The sequence below is a fragment of the Nasonia vitripennis genome, chromosome 1 (genome assembly GCF_009193385.2).
Source record: "Nasonia vitripennis strain AsymCx chromosome 1, Nvit_psr_1.1, whole genome shotgun sequence".
Taxonomy (NCBI): Eukaryota; Metazoa; Arthropoda; class Insecta; order Hymenoptera; family Pteromalidae; genus Nasonia; species Nasonia vitripennis.
In genome coordinates, this window is record NC_045757.1 from 1,642,240 (window position 1) to 1,661,895 (window position 19,656).

General features: G+C 49.0%; 1 protein-coding gene across 2 annotated transcripts in view; it reads left to right on the top strand.

Annotated features, from left to right (window-relative positions):
- The window catches only part of LOC100122201 (cadherin-99C), a 113,154-nt gene that overhangs the window by 55,836 nt on the left and 37,662 nt on the right, over positions 1-19,656 (top strand). Inside the window, exon 3 of one of the 2 annotated variants that reach the window (XM_003425467.5) lies at positions 7,958-8,023. The exons of the other annotated variant lie outside the window; for it this stretch is intronic. Within the exon in view, the coding sequence (XP_003425515.2) occupies positions 7,958-8,023 (66 nt within the window). The remainder of the gene's footprint in view (positions 1-7,957; positions 8,024-19,656) is intronic. 2 annotated transcript variants of the gene reach the window in all.

Below are 19,656 nucleotides of genomic sequence, written 5' to 3' on the forward strand. Positions count from 1 at the left end.
GGAAATAAAAAAATTGTTAGTATATTTGTTGTGCTCGCAATAGCTGAACTCAATCGAAATGACGTGTAAACATTGAGGTCCGAGCGTACGAAGTGATTTGATTGATAACTCGTATAAATATGAGAGCGTATACGTGATTGATTGTTTCTTTCGCTTGCCTCTACCAACAAGAGGAGCATGAAAAGAAATAATCAGCTCTCGCCGCTATTTAAATAAAGAATAATGGATCAGCTCTTGTCCCAAGTGAATCGAACAAAACTCGTAATTATCGTCCCATAAATTAACAATCTATCCGCAGTCAAGCAAAGTCGACGAGAAATGTTCGAAAAATTCGATAACGCATAACCGGGCGCAAGCAACATGCAGCCAAAATAATTCCGTTGCGAGTTCTTGTAACAGAATGTTCGTTTTCTTTTACGTCACAATTATTTTAAATATCGAGCGAATCGTACACGTCAAAGCCGATGTAGACAACGCTCTTATCACAAATCTGCTTCAACGAATTCATCGAGTGGATCTCTACCAAATCACGATTTTCTGCAATACTTCTGCGACGCAAAGTGTCACGGATGAGCGAATCCTGCGGCGGATCATCCCTATATAGCCCACCGTACTCGTCGACCTCTCGAAAGTTCCGCAACTTCTATCTGGTACTGCTCACCCAGCTCTTCTACATGGAAAACATCCACCTGCGTCAGCTTCAGGTTCTATTAGATCTCCTGGTCAACCTATCGCCTAGGACCATTAGGCCCAGAACTTTGCTTGTCTACCTCGAACCGGACTCGATTTCGCGAAATTGGTTGAATCCGATGTTACGCCTGGTTCAAGAAGTTCCTCGATTTTTCCATCATCCTGTTGAGACTGGATTGTAAGGCAGACGTATTTCACTACAATTCGTTCACTCAAACTCAGAATAACGAGGAGTTTACCAACGCGACTAGCATCTTCCCCGATAAACTGTACAACATGCATGGGTACGTGATAAAGGCACCCTTCCTCGATATGCCGCCCTACATGTCGGCGGAGACAGTGTACCAGAGCCTCGTCTACGAAGGAAGCGGTATCTCCGGCCTGCGCTTCTTTGGAGGTGTGCTCAATTTCACATTAAAAGTTGTCAACAATCGGCAATTTCCTGTTATTACATGCTTGGACCTTGATAATACCAGAAAACGTACGTTGATTTCTGTACTGCGTAATGTACTATTATTAAGGGCTCACACTAGCATTTTTTTATTTAGGCGATACTATTATAAAACGACAGCTGGACAGTCTGAGCCAGAGCGATTATCATCTCCTTCCAATACCTCTATACGACATGGACTTCGAACTAGCATGGAACGAGGTAGAGCGTAGAAAGACATAATTCTCCGAGAAACTAGGTGTCATGGTGATCACCACAGTGATCCACGAGACGCCTGGCTCCTTCACCACGCTCATCTACTTAGTACTCGAAATTTGTCCACTGATCGCATTCGTCAGCCTAACGCGTTGCCTGGGATTCATGAACCTAGGCATACGCGAGATCATTCGCGTGACGTTGAGCCAGACTACCAAGCAACCTCGCGATGCCGCTTCCAGGATCTTCATCGTGATGGTTTTTCTGTCGCTGTGCTACTTCTCCAACATAGTCGCCAAGATTACTGAAATCCAAGTAAAGGATCTGGAAGTTCCCTTGGCCACGTCCAGTGACGTCGTTGCATCTGGATTGATTCCCCATATCTCCGATAGACTGCACAGTGTGTACTTTGACAACATCGACGAGTTCTTCGACACCCTCAAATCCAAGCTTGTGATCGTCAAGAGCCCGGAAAAGTGTGTGAAACAGATTTTTAAGAGAGAAAAGAATGCCTGTTTTATGCTGGACAGTGCTGCGATATGGTTTCTAGATACCAACGTCAGAAAAGACGGCTGTCCAAAATTAAGGTTCCACGAGTTTGAGTTCTTCAGCATAGGCCGAGCTTTGTATTTCGAAAAGGGCTCGCCGTTTGTCGAAAAGTTCAACCAGATGGTCCAGAAAGTGATCGACAGTAGGATCAAGAATACCTGGCAGGAAAAACTTACGAAGAGAAACGTCTGTTATGACGATGTTAAGGGAGAGTTGAACATCATCAACCAACGTCATCTTCTGAACAAATTATTCATGATCATGGTGTACGGCTATGCAATGTCAGCCATGATTTTTCTTTTTGAGTTGCTGTACAAACACTTTGACTGTTCAAAGCTTTTCAGATTCACCTGTAAACGCCATGGCACTGACTGCTGATCGACCACTTTTTTTATATCTGAAGGCTTTATAGAAGTTTATTCTTGTATAAAATTCAAAAATAAATCGGTATATATAAGCGTTAAATTAATTAATGCTCATAATACATGTATTTATATTTTCGAATGTTCTACATGATAAGGCTTTTTTTGTGAACAAATTATCTGAATAAATGTAGCGTATTGAAGCTTGAAATTCATAATTTTATTCTGCAGTTCATTGTACTATATAGATCAGATAAGTGCTCGCTAATCGCTCTGCCCGCTAATGCCTTAATTTAAAACCTACATTCATCGCTGGACGAACATCAATCACCCGTATAATTATCGTATTTTAAACGATCCCTTCCTACGCACAGTTCTATCGAAATCGCCAGGATCGACGAGCTTCAGTTTACTTCGGTTTCCCAAAATGTTCGCAATCCTGTGTTTCCTCGTATCAATCGTCAATAAACAAGTACTCGTAACTGCCAAAGAGGACTGGATAGAAACTCTGGTCAGCCATATTCAGCAGCTACAACCATATCAGCTCACGGTAATTCGCAACAGTTCGGTGACCAACTCCATCGAAGAAGACCTAGTGGTTCATCAGCTATCGACGACGTTGCCGTCAGCTCTGATCGATCTCGCGAAGATCAATACGACCGGTGGCGCCTCAATGCTGTCGATGCCAGCTTTCGGCTATCCAAGAAGGTCTACCATCTATCTCGTGCTGCTGTCCAGAATCTTCTATACCGAGAACATTCACCTGCGCCAGCTTCAATATCTCATAGACTTTCTCATCAGTTTGTCAGCCAGAACCATGAGACCGAGATGTCTACTGGTCTAACTGAGGTCCGAATCAATTCCTCAGAAGTGGCTGCAGCCAGTTTTACACTATGCTTGGCACAAGCGCTTCCTAGACTTCTCCATTGTGAGGCTGGACTCGGCGTGTAATGCGGACGTCCACAGGTACAATCCTTTCGCGTTAAACTATGACCAAGAAGACTACGCCTCGGATACACAACTCTTTCCTGACAAGCTTACAGATATAAAGGGCTACGCGATGAGAGTTCCCTTCATCTACATGCCGCCGTTCATGGACGTCGCCGTAGAGAACAAGAAGTTTACCTTCAGTGAATCTGGTATAGACCTGATTCGAGATTACGCCAAGGCTCTGAACTACGCCATAAACATCATCATCATCGAGAAGATGCCCATAGGTTCGTTGAAAATCGAATATCTAGTGCACAAAAACTCCGTGAGACTTGGAGAGATGATACGCAAGTCAGTCATCGCCCTGAGCAATAACGAGTTCGACATGCTACCGATCCCCCTGTACCCGACGAGCAGCGCCCTCAAGGAAGAGAATATCGAAAAGAGCAAAGCTTACATCTACGACAACTTCGGCGTATCCGTCTCCATCTCTGCCATCATCCAGAAGAAGAAGGTCCTCGACGGGCTTGCCCGCTTCCTCATCACCATCTGCAGCATGTTCATCTTTATCGGGCTGGGCTATGTCCTCAGAAAAATATCGTTCCTGAAGCTGCAGCCGGACAGTTTCGGCTACTTCGTGGTGATCACCTTGTCACTGGGTCAGTGGTACAAGCCTCCTCAGAGGTCCAGCGAGCGCATCGTCTTCTTCTGCGTGATAGTTCTGTCGCTGACGCACTTTTCCGACATCTTCGCCAAGATCACCGAGAACCACGTCATTTCTTTCACACCAAGTCTTTCGAATTGCCCCTGTCCACAGCCGAGGACGTGATCAAATCTGGCTACACCCCGAAGATCAACGATGGCTATCACATCATGTAATTCAAGGACTGGCAGTTGGATCCTCGCGAGCGCGACTCGTCCTACCAGGCTCTCGCGTCCCGTCTGAAGATAATCAAGCGGATCCAGAACTGCTTCGACTCGGTCGCGAACAACGAGAAGGCCGTCTGCTTCACCACCAAGTACCGCGCCAGCTGGTACGTAAAGAGCAACGAGAAGTCCGACGGCTGCCCCCTGGTGAGATTGAGCGACTTTGAGTTTCTGAGCGTCCGGATGGCCCTCTACTTCGAAAAGGGCTCACCGTACGTCGACAAGTTCAACCGGCTCTTGCAGAGCTTCATCGACTTCGGGATCTTCGAGTTTTGGGAACGAGAGCTGAAGCACCTGCCTCGAGGGCAAGAGGAGAAATCTGAACACCTACAACAGCAACAGTCTCAGAAGACAGCTAGTATTGATTATGCTCTACGGATACGGCTCGTCGGTCATGGCTTTCCTCGTCGAGCTGCTGCTGAGCCGGCGGCCTGGCCGACTGCCGATAATAAATACTGAATAAGTGACGTGACGCGATGTGTACATAGTTAATCTCAGCGTCTTTTGTTCGTTTAACGCAATTGTGCCCGCGCTTAGTACAGAACTAATCCCTCGTGTGTCCGACTCGCGAGCGAGCAGACGGGGCCGGCCAATTATAACTTTATCAACTGCAGCGCGAAATGCCAAATGTCGGCGTTATTTATACACGCGGTGAAAAAGTGCAGTTCGCGCAACGGCCATCCATCATCGCGAAATCTCGTTATCGAGGAAAAACAAGCACACGCCGCTGAGGCGAAACTCGCGTGAACTACAATGAATATACGGATGAATTTCATTAATCAATTTGAAATTTTCCCGGTTTTTCGCTCGATGTTCTCTTGCCAAGTACTCTGTGTATTTATTATCCGATTGCGAGTGAAAATAAATTCGATGTCATGTCAGCGACGAAATAAATTTTTTATATCGCCCATCAGATAACGTTTTGATTCATCATTGATGCTCCCCCACCACCACTCCTACACTTATTCTTTCTCGGGTTCTCAAAATCAATGCAAATCCCATTCCTTTCTGTCCCGAGAACTCGAGCAGTTTCGCAGCCCAGTTTCCCATGACAGTGCGCATAAGTCTCCGTCTCTCTCTCTCATCTCACCGCTCTCTGTCCCATAAAATTTAACAGCCAAGCGTAATACCTGCCCCAGCGCGGTCCAGTGCGAGCGGCAAAAACAATAAAAGCCCTCTCTCTCTCTCTCTCTCTCTCTCTCTCTCGCCTTCTCATTAACGTAATGGCTCGTAAAGCGACGTATACATCCCCCTGAAAAATCATCGACGATGCGGCTGAAAAATGTCCGTCTTTCCGGCCGCGCGCAGTGTCGCGTGCAGTTGATTGCAGTGCGCTCTCCCTTTCCTCTCTCTTGCGTCTTTCAATCGCGAACAGTCCTTTCGCCGCTCGTATCTTCGCGGAGTTTTCTCCTCGGGAGCCATGTACAAAAAGGAACGTTCTTCATCCCTGTCTCGGTACAATACTCGCCGAGTTTTTACGAGGAGGTTCGAGCTCCTTTTTCAAAAGTCCGCGCGCTTGAATTTTAATTTTAATTTCGGGCATAGCTACTACTGCACACGTACTACGCGCACTCGTTGATGAGACCCAATTAAAATCTCGGGCGCTTTTTGCAGCGGCTTTCGTCTTTCTTTCCTCGCGCGCCTAGCCGACGACGGCGCGCGCGCGCGTTTAAAGTAACAACTTATTTAGATGTAAATTGCGAGTGAGCGTCGCGCGGCGGGGTCAAGGAGTCCCGGAAACTTTTGTTCGGAAGTAGGTTTACGCCTCTTTGCTCTTAAATTGTGCGTTATGTCTCTGGGTTATTTAATTAATATAAGCGAGGGTTACGCGAGCGCGTAACGTTTTAAAATACAGCGCATGCATTAGGGTATTAACGACGGCTGTCGACGCGATAGAATTTATCATACACATAAACAGCTTTAGTAATCCTCGAATATAAGGAGGGATTTATCCACTGCGACATTAAGAAATTGAATCCGACGCTCGTCGATTCCGCGGAATAATCCGGTGAGATGTGCGCACACGCACATAGCTTCAGCGATAACTAAATTAAACAGCTGAAACGTTTGTACTAGGTCGAGCAGTCGCCGAAACAAATGCCCACGAGAGCTAAAAGTGCCGCAGGCTTCACACTATCCGCGCAGCGCAGGGAGAGGAGAAACAAAAAGAGGAAGAGCGAAACGTTCGACGAAAACGAGTGCTCATGAATTCGGTAATTTGTTGCGTCTTGCGCGAGCGCGTCCGTGAGAAAGAGTTTACTGCCTGGACGACTCCCAAAACCCCTCATTTCAGCTCCTCCCTCGTTTATTTTTCTTTCTTTAAATTATCACTTTCAACTCTACATATACGTTGTTTACACCTCAGCTGTACGCGCAAAATTTCGACGAAATAATTTTTCACTCAACGATCAAACTTCGAAGAACATACTGCACCAGGAGAAAGAATGCGCGTATGACGGCCCTCGCAAACAAAGTGTCCGCCGCAGAGAGAGTATATAGCACAGGTTGAGGCAGTCGCGCCCGTTTTTTCCGTGTCCTGCCGAGAGAAAGCATCGAAGGGCACGTCTCTCGCGGCTCCGGAATCCGGTGCGTGACGGTCCACGCCTCATTAGCATCGCTGCTGCAGCCGGTGCATCGGATTTCACAGAAAATCTTCTGCTCGCGAGACAAAATTGTTCACTCGATGACCACACACAATACACGAATGAAGAAAGAGGTTCGATTATCGCCAGTGCTACAGCGAATTCGCGCCTAATTAAGTTTGTTTACGTCCTTAACTACTCCGCTACTATTAACAGTTCTGGTGCAGTGTACGTAAGCAAAGCGAGTTCAGCGCACGAGGCGTGAGATTGCCGGCTGGAATTCCTGCAGCAGACGGTTGACATTCGACGTTTATTCTCATTTTTGCTCTCCGCTGCACTCGCACTAGCAATTACATCTTAATTGCGCTCAGCTGTATATCGCTAACGACGAGGAGAGCGTGTCTATGGCCAGGTGTGGCTTCGCGGTATTTCGATTTACGGTAAATGAAGGTTGGGAATGACGTCGTTTATCGCTAATTGCGCGACGATTATGACAGAGACACGCACTATTGCGAGCTGTCGAACTGGACCCGATTATCGCTACGGCTAAATTCGGAGCGGTTTAGTGGATGTCTTTATTTTGCGCCGACGGCTCGGATTTTGTTTTATTTTTGAGATAAAAGCGTGTGTACTGAATTTCGCAACGTTTCAGAGCTCCCCCGATTAAAGAAAAACTCCAGAAATCCCAGATCCACGATTAGACTCTCTCGTCAGTGAACATTATCGATCGATAACTATCGCCCACGCGCGACGGCTGCAGCCGTCAAGTTTACATGCCTACGCGTACGTGTACTACAGAAGGAACCTCTCTGCAGAGTGTCCTGCTACCGACCACGTGTTCCTGACAGCGTCTCTGAAGGATTTAGTGCGCCGATCGCGATCGCGACGCAGTACTTTATTTGCCCACCGGACAATGCCTGCCTCCGCGCGGCTCTAAACAAATAGCGCTCACGGAGAGACGAATTTTTGCTCGACTCGATTCGCCGCCGTTTTTCGAGGGGAAAAGGTTGTTCGGTGTGTCGCGCGCAAGATGGTATCGCGACGCGTCGCTTTTTGCCCGCGGTGTAGGTGCAAGAGTCACATTGTGCGCGGCGGGTTGACGTTAAAGGGGATCGACACGCTTGTACGTGGAGGATTTTTCTCTCGGCTGCTGCTGCATTTTTGTTCGTGCTCTCAGATCGTGGCTTTTATGCAAGTTCCTATAGTTATATAACGATAGAGGTTTCGTACTTCGCTGGATTTATTTCTCGAATTTCGCTTTCTGATTTCAGAGCTGTGAGAAGCGAAGGAACTCAAGCCCTGCCGCGACGTCCTCGGCGTGCAGAGAGATGGCAAGCGTAAGTAGATTATGTACCCACTTTTTTCCCGGAGATATTCAATCAACTTTCCGCTATGAAGAGCTAAAAGTTCGCATTGGCGTCACAGCTAAAGCAACAATTCCAAAATCGTCTGAAACAATCCGTCGAATTTCACTTACGCCATATTTTCTCTAGAAAAAAGACACCCTGCACGACCGTAAACAGGAGGCCGTCTCGCGGTTTAGGAAAGTGGAGTGCGCGCATTAAGAGGACACATATTTCAGACGGAGCTGGGGACGAGGAGGAGAGATATTTGCATATCAGGATAAGAATGCGACGCGCGCGCGCGCGCCGAGGAGTGAGAGGGAGAGAGAGCTATCCTCTACTCTACGGAACGCAAAATGAAAGGCCCGAGGCGAAAAGCTTTCTGCGTTCTTTGGGAAGACGCCGCATTCCGTCCTCCCTCTCCATCTCTCTCCCCCGCGTCGTGATGAATTTTCCGGAGTCGATGCTTTGACGATGACTAGCGATGACGAACTTTCGAGTCTTCGACATGTACCCTTGTGTAATTTTATTCTTATCGTCCGAGAAAAACCGGGTTAAGAATGCGCTCCTACTTTGAAATGGTTAAATAACATTCGCGTGTAATTTGCGTAACACTTGACCCGCCACGCGATTAACGTCAGAAAATATTTTCAAAACGTCGGTTACCCCCTTCTATTATTATAATAAAATTTCAAGTGGCACATTTCAGCGGGCTCTATCATTCCAGGTGAAATTAGCTCATTTCGCAGTAGCCGCATCCAGAGAATCAGAGAGCGCGGAGGTAAAATTTAAAACGCTTCGAAGTATCCCGAAACTATTTTAAAATGGCCGCAAGAAAAACCGCGAAATCTGTGGAAAAAGGATCCGTGAGAGGTGTGCAAGCGTTGTGCAAAATTTCCAGCGGCATTTTTGCACGCACGCTTCGCTCTTTGTTTATAAATACGTGTGAGTGTAATTGACGGCGCAGCTACACCGCAATGTGCCGCCCCGAGCGTTTTCCACACTTGTTTAAGTCGGGGCTGTATTTGCGCCTTTTGGCTTCGCGAATAAATATCAACCTCGGCGAAAAATTCCTTTGTAATGAAGACCCTTTGTTCTGGGGGTATAGGGATGTACAGCGCGTTTTCCAAAAATGATAAATTTTCCATGGAAGCGCATTCAATTCGAGTTTTACAGCATTGTCCCTTTGAAAACACAAAATTTAGGCGGATTAGACCTAAGAGCTCGGGAAAATTTCACGGCTTGTACACGCGTGGGCCGGCGCATCGAGGTCGCTTTCTCCGCTACAGGTCCATACGTACATTGTGTGGACGAGCCAGCCTCGGCCCCGCGCAGACCGCATAATCGTCAGGGCGCGCTTATTATACGCATATCGCGCCGAGAGTAGCCGGGCACGTGCCAAATCGCCGCGCAAAAGAGCGAACCCTGTGTGTGTGTCTGTGTTGACTCGCAAAACGGCTCTAAAGTACGTTATGTACAATGTGCGCAGCGAGCCTTTGTTCAGCAGCAGCTGCGTTATATGTATAGCTGTATTCGTAATTCTCGCGGAATTTCGGCCTGTGCGAAAATCGGAAGACGAGTAAATTTCTGAAAATTCGTTGCGGTGTAAAAAAAAAATCCCTGTAACGGCCGCTCGACTCGTAAAACAATAAGACACGTGTGGGCGGGTATATAATGGAGCGCAGCAGACTATAAGCGTATAATAACCCAGTGGGCACATTAGCCTAATTCGGGGGGAGGCACACATTCGAATGATTAAACAGCGAGATTGGCTTGTTCTCTCATTCGATTACACGCGCGTAATCTCTCGGATATACAAAGCTTCCGTCATGGGCTACACCGACACCTCCGCTGCTGCGCGCGTTTATGCATGCACGCCTATACGAGGCCGGAATTAGGTTAAGGATTAGTCCCCGCGTGTATGTGCTTAGTTTTCGCGCGACATACACGTGCCAGCTGCAGCCCTTTCTCACTGCACCCTCATTAACCGAAAGACACGGGCCGTATAGCGACTGGGAAGCTTTTGATTTACTCAACCTTCGGCAATCGAGCGATTTCATTCATCGGCGCAAACATCTCCATTCGCGCCGTTTTCAACACTATAGCCTGGGCGTCACAATGACTGACCGTCGGCGCATAATTTCGCGTGAATCGCATATCGAGCCGACGAATCTATTGTCGAGAGAGCTCTGAAAGCTCGCACTGCACGTGTGGCCTTCCCGCTTTCCGATGCCTTTTGTAGCGCGAGCACGCGTATTATGGGCTGTTTCACGTTTCGAAAAATCCATCCATTCTCTCTCATTATTCTCCTGGTTGAGAGAAGCCGTTTGAAAAAGTCGTTAAATTGACTAAAATGCACGTAGTAGCCGCGTTAAAATGCCGGGCGAATTACGCGGATATCGCGTCGAGCCTAAATAAACGGCTTTTACACCCCTGCTGCTTTTTGCCCGACTCTTGTGTATGCTTTCCAAGCCGTGTATAGCTATTTTAATAGTACGATATCCTAGCATACCTCGCTGTAATAATGGCCCTCCTCGAGTGTAGCGCTAACGAATCGCCGTTTTATCTCCGCGCGTTTTCTCTGCTTAGCTTCTCCCTGCGCAAACTTTCATTGTCCGTCGAGGGAAAACGCGGCGCTCGCGGCTGTCCCAGTTGCATACGTCGGAGGGATATTCAACGCGTCTCCGGCATAATTTCCGGATAATAGTCGAATTTTCTCGGGAAAATCGGCGTTCGATAGACAACTTTCCCTGTGCTCGAGCGTTTCTCTCGATAATACCGCGCGCGTGTATGTGTGCGTCTCGTCGTCGAAGGCTATCGCATTCCGCGTATGTAGGTAATCCACCTGCCGCTCACGATTCGCCACTCGATATACACCCGGATTGCACTTCCCTTTTCGAGCTTCGTCTTTACAGTTATACGCGACGAGCGCGTGCATAGTATGTGGGTGTCTGGTGTACAGGTATGTAGGTATGCGAACAGTTTGCTCAGTGGACTGTGCTGCTCTCGTAGACGGGAGGTCGAGTAGAGGTACACGGGTCGTTTCGGAAATGCTGCAGGTGAAAATGCGTTCGCTGGATTTTTCGTAGTTCGCAACATCGAACTGGATTTACGTCGGGGTAAGCATATTTTGACAGCGTTATTCGGGCGATGACGCAGCCCGACCAGGTATACGAGTCCCACACGCGTATAAGCGAGAGCCATAGGCCATCTCGCGCGCAGCTTCCGCGAGTAACAATAGGAACCCGTTACGTGCGCTCGTATAAATCGTACCGTTAGCCTTTAAACGACTCTGCTCTCCTCTTTCTTCTCCTCCGCTCTTTCCTCTCTAGCGACACCTTTCTCCGGTGCTGTACCCGTAGCTCGCATAGGCGTGTGTTATTTGCGCGCGAGCCGAGTATGCAGATATGTGCGCCGATGAGATGTCTGGGGTTTACGCCCCGACTGCAGGTGCGGAGATGGCTTTTACAACTGCGTGTAACTGTTGAAGTGAAAGATGTGTATCGCGCGTCATATTCGACCCATTGTTTTGCCGAGTGTCGAGTATATTATGCTGGCAAGCAATGCAATTCGGTCGCGTGAATGCACGATCGGCTCGGATCGATGCCGCAACGGCGATGAACATTTAAAACATCGGCTTTGAAAATTCATTCCTCGCCTGCTCGAAAGATTCGACGTCTGCAAGTATATGCGAATCAATTCGTAACGCGACCCGTTTTCCCAAAATACGTATACGCCCCGTGAAATTTTCAGGACACACGCGCCGCGCCGATGTTCCATCAAACATTAATCTCACGCGAGCGCGGCCTTTGATTCGTTACTCAAACGAATACGTCGCTTTTTCTCCCTTTCCAATCGCCTTGTTTCAGTTTTTCGCGGAATACACGGCTGCGCGCAGTCTCTCAAGTGGCTGATTTATTAGGATCGTGAATTCAGTCTCGGAAGTCGCCTGCGACTTTCTCCGATGCGCTACTGGCTCCGCAGTCGTGATGACTATGGCTTCTTTCTTCCTCTTCTTCTTGTCGCAACTGTCGAGTTCGATCAAACCGAGTATTTCGCGAATGCGGAATCGCTTTTATATTCTCACCCAGTTCCAACGATACGCAATAGCACATCAGCTCATCGGTCCTTAATGAGCAACGTCCATTCAATCAACGCAGCGGGCAAACACAACTCGAATACCGGCGAATTTATCGAGGCGTTAAAAACGGGCTGCGCAAACTCGATGCTCGCTGTGTAAACTAGTCGAATTTCCTATAGTTGCGGCCATTCGCGAGCGCACTTGTTTTTCTTTGCCCTCCTGGCACGCCCGAGCGTTTCATCATTTATACGGACCTGCGACTGACCTATCTTTGCGTTTGCCGAGCGACCAATGAACGTCGTACCGCCGCATCTTCTGAATCGATGTAAAAACTACATCGGCCCGATAAGAGTTGGAACATATATGTAAGACGATTCGGGACGCCGTCCAAAGTTTCCATTCAAAAACAAATCGTTCGTTTTCCGCTTGTCGAATCCGAGAAAAATACCTTCGGAGACGGCCAATTCGGCTTGGCGCTGCTCCGCGCGTAATTACTTATACGTGTGTCCGCGAAATCGATGCGAGTTTATAACGAGAGTTTCGAATTTTCCCCGCACGACTGGCTCTATACACGTTGTATACCGCTCGTGTTCGGAGTTTTCATGTCCTCTGTCCTGTAAACACGTACTCGCATCGATAACCGAAATGAACATCACTATATTTGAAGCGTACACCCGAGATACCACGTTTTAACAAAACTCACTCGCCATGTCTCCCTCTCTCGCAACTCGGACGTTTCCTCTAACTTTATAATATTATACTCCAACGCTTTTATCGCGAAATTCGTGCACTCGACGCTCCGCAACAAATCAAACTGTGTGCAGCGCGAAAAAATCACTTCCGGCGGCGAACCGCCCGTGAGAAGAAGAACGAGAGACAGGACAGATTACTCGCTCGACTGCTCCGCTCATTCTCCGACGATTGGATTGCGCGGAAAAAGCGGCGTCGCTTTGCATCTTCTCGACGATCGCCATGGGAACCATCTCTTTCTCGGCTTAAAAAATTCAGAGTGGATGTCTTCGCGGAAGTGTCCTACAGCTTCCATAGTACTCCATTGTATACTCCAGATCGATTGTTTTCGACTTGGAGTATACGCAGAAAGAAAGAGAGAGAGAGGCGGAGCTTCATTAACTTGGACGCGCGAGCGCGTGTGTGTTTATGACGACCCGCTCGAATATTTATAGAACGTATAGACGGCGGAAAGTAATTCCGTCATTGTTTGGCGCGTTAACGAGATCGCGCAGTCGAGTGTGCGCGTCGCTCCGCTATATAACACTCATAATTGAAACCGTCCCAATAACGTCGAGAACGAATAATTCAGCTCTCGTCTGCCCGTCTCGATTTTTCCCCAGAACGAATCGTATAATTGCGTGCAGCGTCTCGCTGACGCATTTCAAAATTAAAACCAACACCTATTCTGCCTTGCGGTATCGTACAAAGTCGAGTGTGTCAGACTCGAGGTGTTGAAACGCCGCCGAAAAAGTGGCGCGAGAATAGACGTAGACAATTAGCGCCGAGCACGTACTCCACGGGTACACATAGCGGCAGCTGGTTAAACGCGCGAGTGTGTACTGCGCGCGATGCTTAATTAATCGGCGCTTCATAAATCCCGCGGATCAGCTGTCGCGAATTTCCTTCCCGGTGCAATGGCTTCCTGGGAGAACTGGATTCCCGAGCGGCCGTTGTGTTCCCGCCGGCGGACTTTATTCTGGCAGAGATAAATTTCGTTTGGTTACGCAAGCGCTACGCGATAAAATCGGCGGTTCGGTCGGTTCGAGCCGTCTTTATGAAACTTTGGAAAAATTTCGAGAAAGTGCTCGCGCGAACAAACTTCTCAATCCGCGTGACGCAGCTAATCGCCGTGGATTATTTAATAAGCGCGCATGAACACTCGCTTCGATCGAATTAAAACTCAAGAAACACAAAAAGCCGCGCGTTCACTTTCCCCCACGTGTAAGACGCATTATGGGTTTCACACAGGTCGACGATAATCACCTCCCTACGGAGGCTTCGCGCGAAATCAAAGTCGCAAATTGCCGCCCCCCTCCCGCGGGTCAGTCGCCCGTCAAACGCTCCGCTGCAGCCGGACAGCGTGCGACTGTTCGCACCTGCGGAAATCGCTCAACGCGCGTAATTAGGCTTCGGAGACACTCGCGGCCCAGTTGGAAAGCCATACAGTCTGCAGTGCTTACTCGAGGTTGTATAACGTGTGTACAGCTATACTCCCTCGGGTCTTCTCACGAGTTTTCGATTTGTTGCCGCGCGAGCTTTTGTCGCAGACTTTTTTCGCAGCTCTGTTATGCAAGCTCGTAATTTCGCCGGTAAGCAGCGATTAATAACGAATTTTCGCGGAAAATTTCCTCATTAGGGCTCATTAATGAAGGGAGTTACGAGAGAGGCGATCGTGACAAGTTAATTAAAATAGCTCGAAGGACGAAAGTCATGGATCGGTCTATACGCGAGTGCTGCTTTATTAAAGCGCCGTTTCCGCGAAAATTACGCAGGAGGGAATTCAGCGGAACTGATCATTGTCAACGCGCGAAAATTCGAGTCGTCGTCGAAGAAGTAGCGCATTTCCTTGCGCCCAGGCTCGTATAACTCAGCCCCAAGGACTTTTCAATGTAGCGGGGGAAAAGTAGAGCGCGTATAATAAAATCGGCAGATGCACGAACACGGAGCGCGAGGTACCAGAAAGAGAGGGAGAGAAGCATAATCGTAAAAGCTTACGGCTCATCCGCCGGCTTCGGCCGTTTCCAATGAAAGACAATGACGCGAGCGATAAGTCAATATTCGGCAATGTATCTAGCTTCCATTCTGCAACTTTTTATCGTCTACTTAGTACGGGAGTAAAATTTCATTGCATTATCTGCGGGGCGCAAAAAAGGAGCTTGCGTCACACACCCCGACTCCCGCGCCGTAAAACCAGCAGCGGCTGTATAGATTCGATGGATCGGCCTTTAAAAGTCATATTCCAACTTTTATAGCTGCCCTTTCACCGACTATAAAGTTACGACGACACCTAGGATTTTAAGGTGAGTCACATGAGAGAGGGCGGCGTTTATATAGCAGTTCCAGCACGTAGAGCCGCTTTTTCTCATTCGAGCGTATAATGTGAAACCGCGCGCGTAATATCGATACCGTGCCCTGCAGTTTATCTCGCGTAATATACACACTTAATCCGCGTAAAATAAACAGGCGTCGCTCCTTTAAAAACACTTTTTCGAGCGAAATACCCCCAGTCCGCGGTAATACCCTTTACGACGCCTCGGAACGCTGGTAACGAAGAAGTCGCGGCAGTAAACTAAAAAAGCGGAAAAACGCGCGCGTCCGAGCACATTCTCACGGGAAAATCCGTTAGACCAGACGCACTAGCGGAGTTGCCTTAACTGTGCCGTTTGTGTCTCGAGCATCCGTTTCTGTCAGTTGTGATGCTGCGCGAGGCAGTTGTTTCGGAGTTTGTTTAGTTAGTTTTAGAGCGCGATGCCTCACTCTCTCTTTTTTTCGCGGCGAGTAACAAACAAACCGCTCGATAGCGCAGAAATAACCTCCGCGTCGATTTGAATTTCAAATTACATTCGAAAAGCACGCACGAGGTCGGCCGGTAACGAGTGATCGAAAGCTAGGCCACTTCTAGATCAGCAGAAAGTTCCAGCCGGAAAATTCACCTGGAATTCCTGCGCGCCGGAGTCGTGAGCTCGAGCCCCGCGAGGCACGAAATCTCTTCCTTCGCTGCTGTACGTACGTAGCTCGGAGATCCCCGTGAGAATTCGCGGACCGTTTTAACTCTCGCAGCGTATACGCACACGCTGTCTTTCTTCCGCTCCTTCCGCATGGTTACCGTGTCTGAATTTTTCGCGCGCTCTCGGGAGCGGTTCGCTCCTCTTTTTTCCTCCTCCTTATTCCAGGGGTGTGCGCGAGTCTAAGGCTAGAAAGCTGCTTAGCGAGTTTCGGTCCGCAGGGGGAACGTTTCTCCATTTTTTTCTTCCTTCAGTCGCGCGCGGCTCTTAGCGTATAAGAAATGGCGCATGGTTAAATTACTAGCTCGGCGAACGCGACGGGACGTCGTACGGAGTAGTGTATTATGTACGCGTGATACAGAATAGCATTTGTATAATCGCGCAAAATCATTTCGCTATCTCGGGTATAGTTCCCACCTACACATGTGGTGCGCGAGTTGATTTCATTTGCCGCTCGCTCGCTCGTCGTTAAAAGCCGTCTCCGCGCAGTGAATTCTAGACTTAACTGCGCCCCGTTACTGCGCGGGCATCGGAATCCCGTGCAAATTTTCATCGGCGTTACCGTAAATTCCCGCTATAGTATCACGAGACCTTTTAGGCTGGACTCTTACGTGTAAGCCCGTATCGATTATTTAACGCTTATTAGAGCAACGCGACTGAAAAATTTTTCACTCGAAAAGCCCGACGCACTCGTATAGCAATTACGGCTCCGAAATCCGCGCAGAGGAGTAAAAAAAACTTCCTCGCCGGAAGCGCATAAAGATCATCGGCGACGCATCCGTGCAGAACTTGGCCAGGAAGTGGCGGCGGCCGCGCGTAAATCATATTCGGACGTAGCAGCCGTAGAGATAGGCCGTATCTCTGTATACACCCGTTCGTGTACTGTGTAAAGCAGTGCAGCTACGATGCAGCCGACACGCCAGTTGTTACTCGGTCACTTCCTCCGAGCGTTCATTAACCGGAGCAACTCAAACGCGTTGTTGTTAAGAAATTGCAGCGTTGTTTTAATCGGGCGACTCGAAAAGGTAGCATCAGCTTTTCTCGGAGTCTTTGCGGCGAAAGTATAGAAGGACAAAGGAGTATGGAGTATCGTCGGCGTCGCTCCTCGCTCTGAAAGCTTTCGAGCGCGCGGCCTTGACATTCGAGCCGTAAAATTCCCCTGTCCTTCTCTCTTCGTTGCACAACGACGATGCACAGTATGCGCGCGAAAGCTTCCAATTAATAATCCCAGCTCGGAATGAAATTACGAACGAGGACGCGAATGCGGTCATAGTTATGGTAATGTTTGGTGATTGAGGATTTAGAAAGTCTCTCTCACTCGAGAGAGAAAGATTCGCGGCGGAGAATTTCCAACGCCTTCGGAAACGGCGGCAGCGGCGGCGGTCTCTTTCTGGACTACGGGAGCGGAACAAGCGGCGATTTAGCCGATCGCCGATGTGGATCGATTCTCGAACTACCTGCGCGCGAAATCGTCGCGCCTGTATACTTCGCCGCTGGAGACACTTCCTGCTTCGCGAGAAGATTTATGCAATCTGTTTATGTAATTTGCGTCTAACGGGATCACTGCTATAGGCATGCGAGTGTGACAACGCTATATCGTTATTACATCGGCCGCTATATTTTCTATATAGTCTATAAATAAATTTTGATCTAGTGCGGTAACTGTAGAGCTTGCACGTATGCAATTACGCTCGTATTTATGTTTCCTTTTGGAGGCGCAGGAAGCTCGCTCTCGCGGAAAGGCTGCGCGCACGATCATCATAATGCGCGGAGAACAAGGAACCGGCATACATTCGCGAGATCGCATTGTACATTTATAATAAGATAGCATCGGCACGGGGTATAGGTTTTGATTAGAATCCCCAAATCGCAACTCTCTGTACGTAAGCCATATACCTTTCCCGCGCCAAAACGTTCTTCGCGCGCGCGTATGACTAACGTCCAGCTCTATAATACATAACGCCGTAAACACGTACACACGTGTGGGGCGCTATAGTCCGCGAACATAAAGCCCGCTATCGGCATCGGAATCACACGTACAGCCGCGGCAATAGCCACAATTTCGGATCATGTAAATGCATAATATACACGCCCTGCGCTTGGAAAACCGCTCTCTTCTAATCCATAAATCGAGAAATTCCAAGCTCGCTCGTGAGCATTAAGTCGCTGCGCCGCTAAATCATCCCGCGCTTTCTCTCCTCCTCTCTCGCTAGTACATTCATAAGGCTTTAATACACAGCGGCGCGAAAAATCTAATCGGATCATCGGCGAAACGCAGACGTAACGCGTATGCATACTGTACGCGCACGCGCGGGAGACATACCGGTGCTGATCGGCAGGTTTTCCCATAGAGGGCGACTCGCGGACGCGCATTAATTAGCGACGGGGGGGAGCCTCGCGGTATGCGCGCGCGCGCGCGATTGTTTTCCCGGAGCGGAGGATATTTTTGCGCTGCCCCTATCGCCGGCTGCGATCTACGTACTAAAATCGGCGCGCGAGAAGGCTTAACCGATTGTTACCGCTCGCGCGGGGGGTTATGAGAAACGCACAACGCGAAGGAAGGATTTTTACGGGTGAAATTCACGAAAACCTAGCCTCTCTCCATATCTCAACTCGGAAGCAGCCAGCACAGATTCTCTTGATAAATCGTAGGCGGTGGCAGGCGCGCGATTCTTATCGAGCTGCCGATCGCGCTGTCGATTCCTTCGCACAAGATTCTCTCTAGGGTGGCGAGGCTCTCCGCGCGCGGCCGCACATAATGAGCGATAAATAATCCCCAGCAACGCGGGTGCGCATTCCGCCGCCCGGAAAAAATGACGGCCCCTGGACGTCGATTATCGAGCGGGGCCTGCTCTCACCGCCGACCGTGTGTACGCGTTTTGCTTGCATTGCGCGTACGCGCACCTCAGCGGCGAATATATTCGGAGTCGCGCCTCACACACCGGCGGGCTGATCATTCGCGCAGCAGCACGTGCAGGAGAAAATAAAAAGGCGAAGACTCGGGAGTCGGTCTAGCGTGACAGGTGCAGCGGCCGGTGCAGTTCTTCCGTGACCGCGAGTCCGCATCGGTCGAAACGAGCTATACTGTATACCGTTGCTGCGCCGCTGCTCGTCCGCACCAATTATGCAACATTCTCAGAAGCGAGCGCGATGCGTTGTTCGCTTTACGAGCCGGTCATTATGCCGAGCTCCCTCGGCGCTTTTTTCACCCGGCTGCAAGAGAGAGAGAGAGAGAGAGAGAGAGAGAGAGAGAGCGAGAGAGAGAGAGAGAGAGAGAGAGCGAGAGAGAGAGAGAGAGAGAGAGAGAGAGAGAGAGCGAGAGAGAGAGAGAAGGCTTTAAGGTGGCCTCACAATTGACGCCGAGCGGAGGCCCCTCGTAAAGATCGACGTGCAGCCTCGTAAACAGGCTCCCCGCGCCGCGCGGAGCCTCGCGACTCGCTACAATGGACCTAAGCCCGAGCGCGGGGGCTATCGATTTTAACTTCTCTTTTCTCGATGTTGCCGGCTGCAGGGACGACGTGGTTTATGCGCGATGGGCTATTAATTATGCCCGGCGCGGATAACGCAGGTGCGCATCGGTTAATGATGTTTTACGCTTCTGCTCCGATTGAGCTTGGAAAATCGTTGAGTTTTCCATTATGATTTTTATGAGAGATTTTCTTAATATCGCACCTTTCGAAATATCGACAAGGGATAGAAAGTTGTGTTGTTTCCATGAATAACGAATGCGTCATCCCGAAAGTTCGTAAACCCATCCAAGTTTTCCATCCACGATATGATCCACGCGTAAGCGTGTATCGTGCTGACGT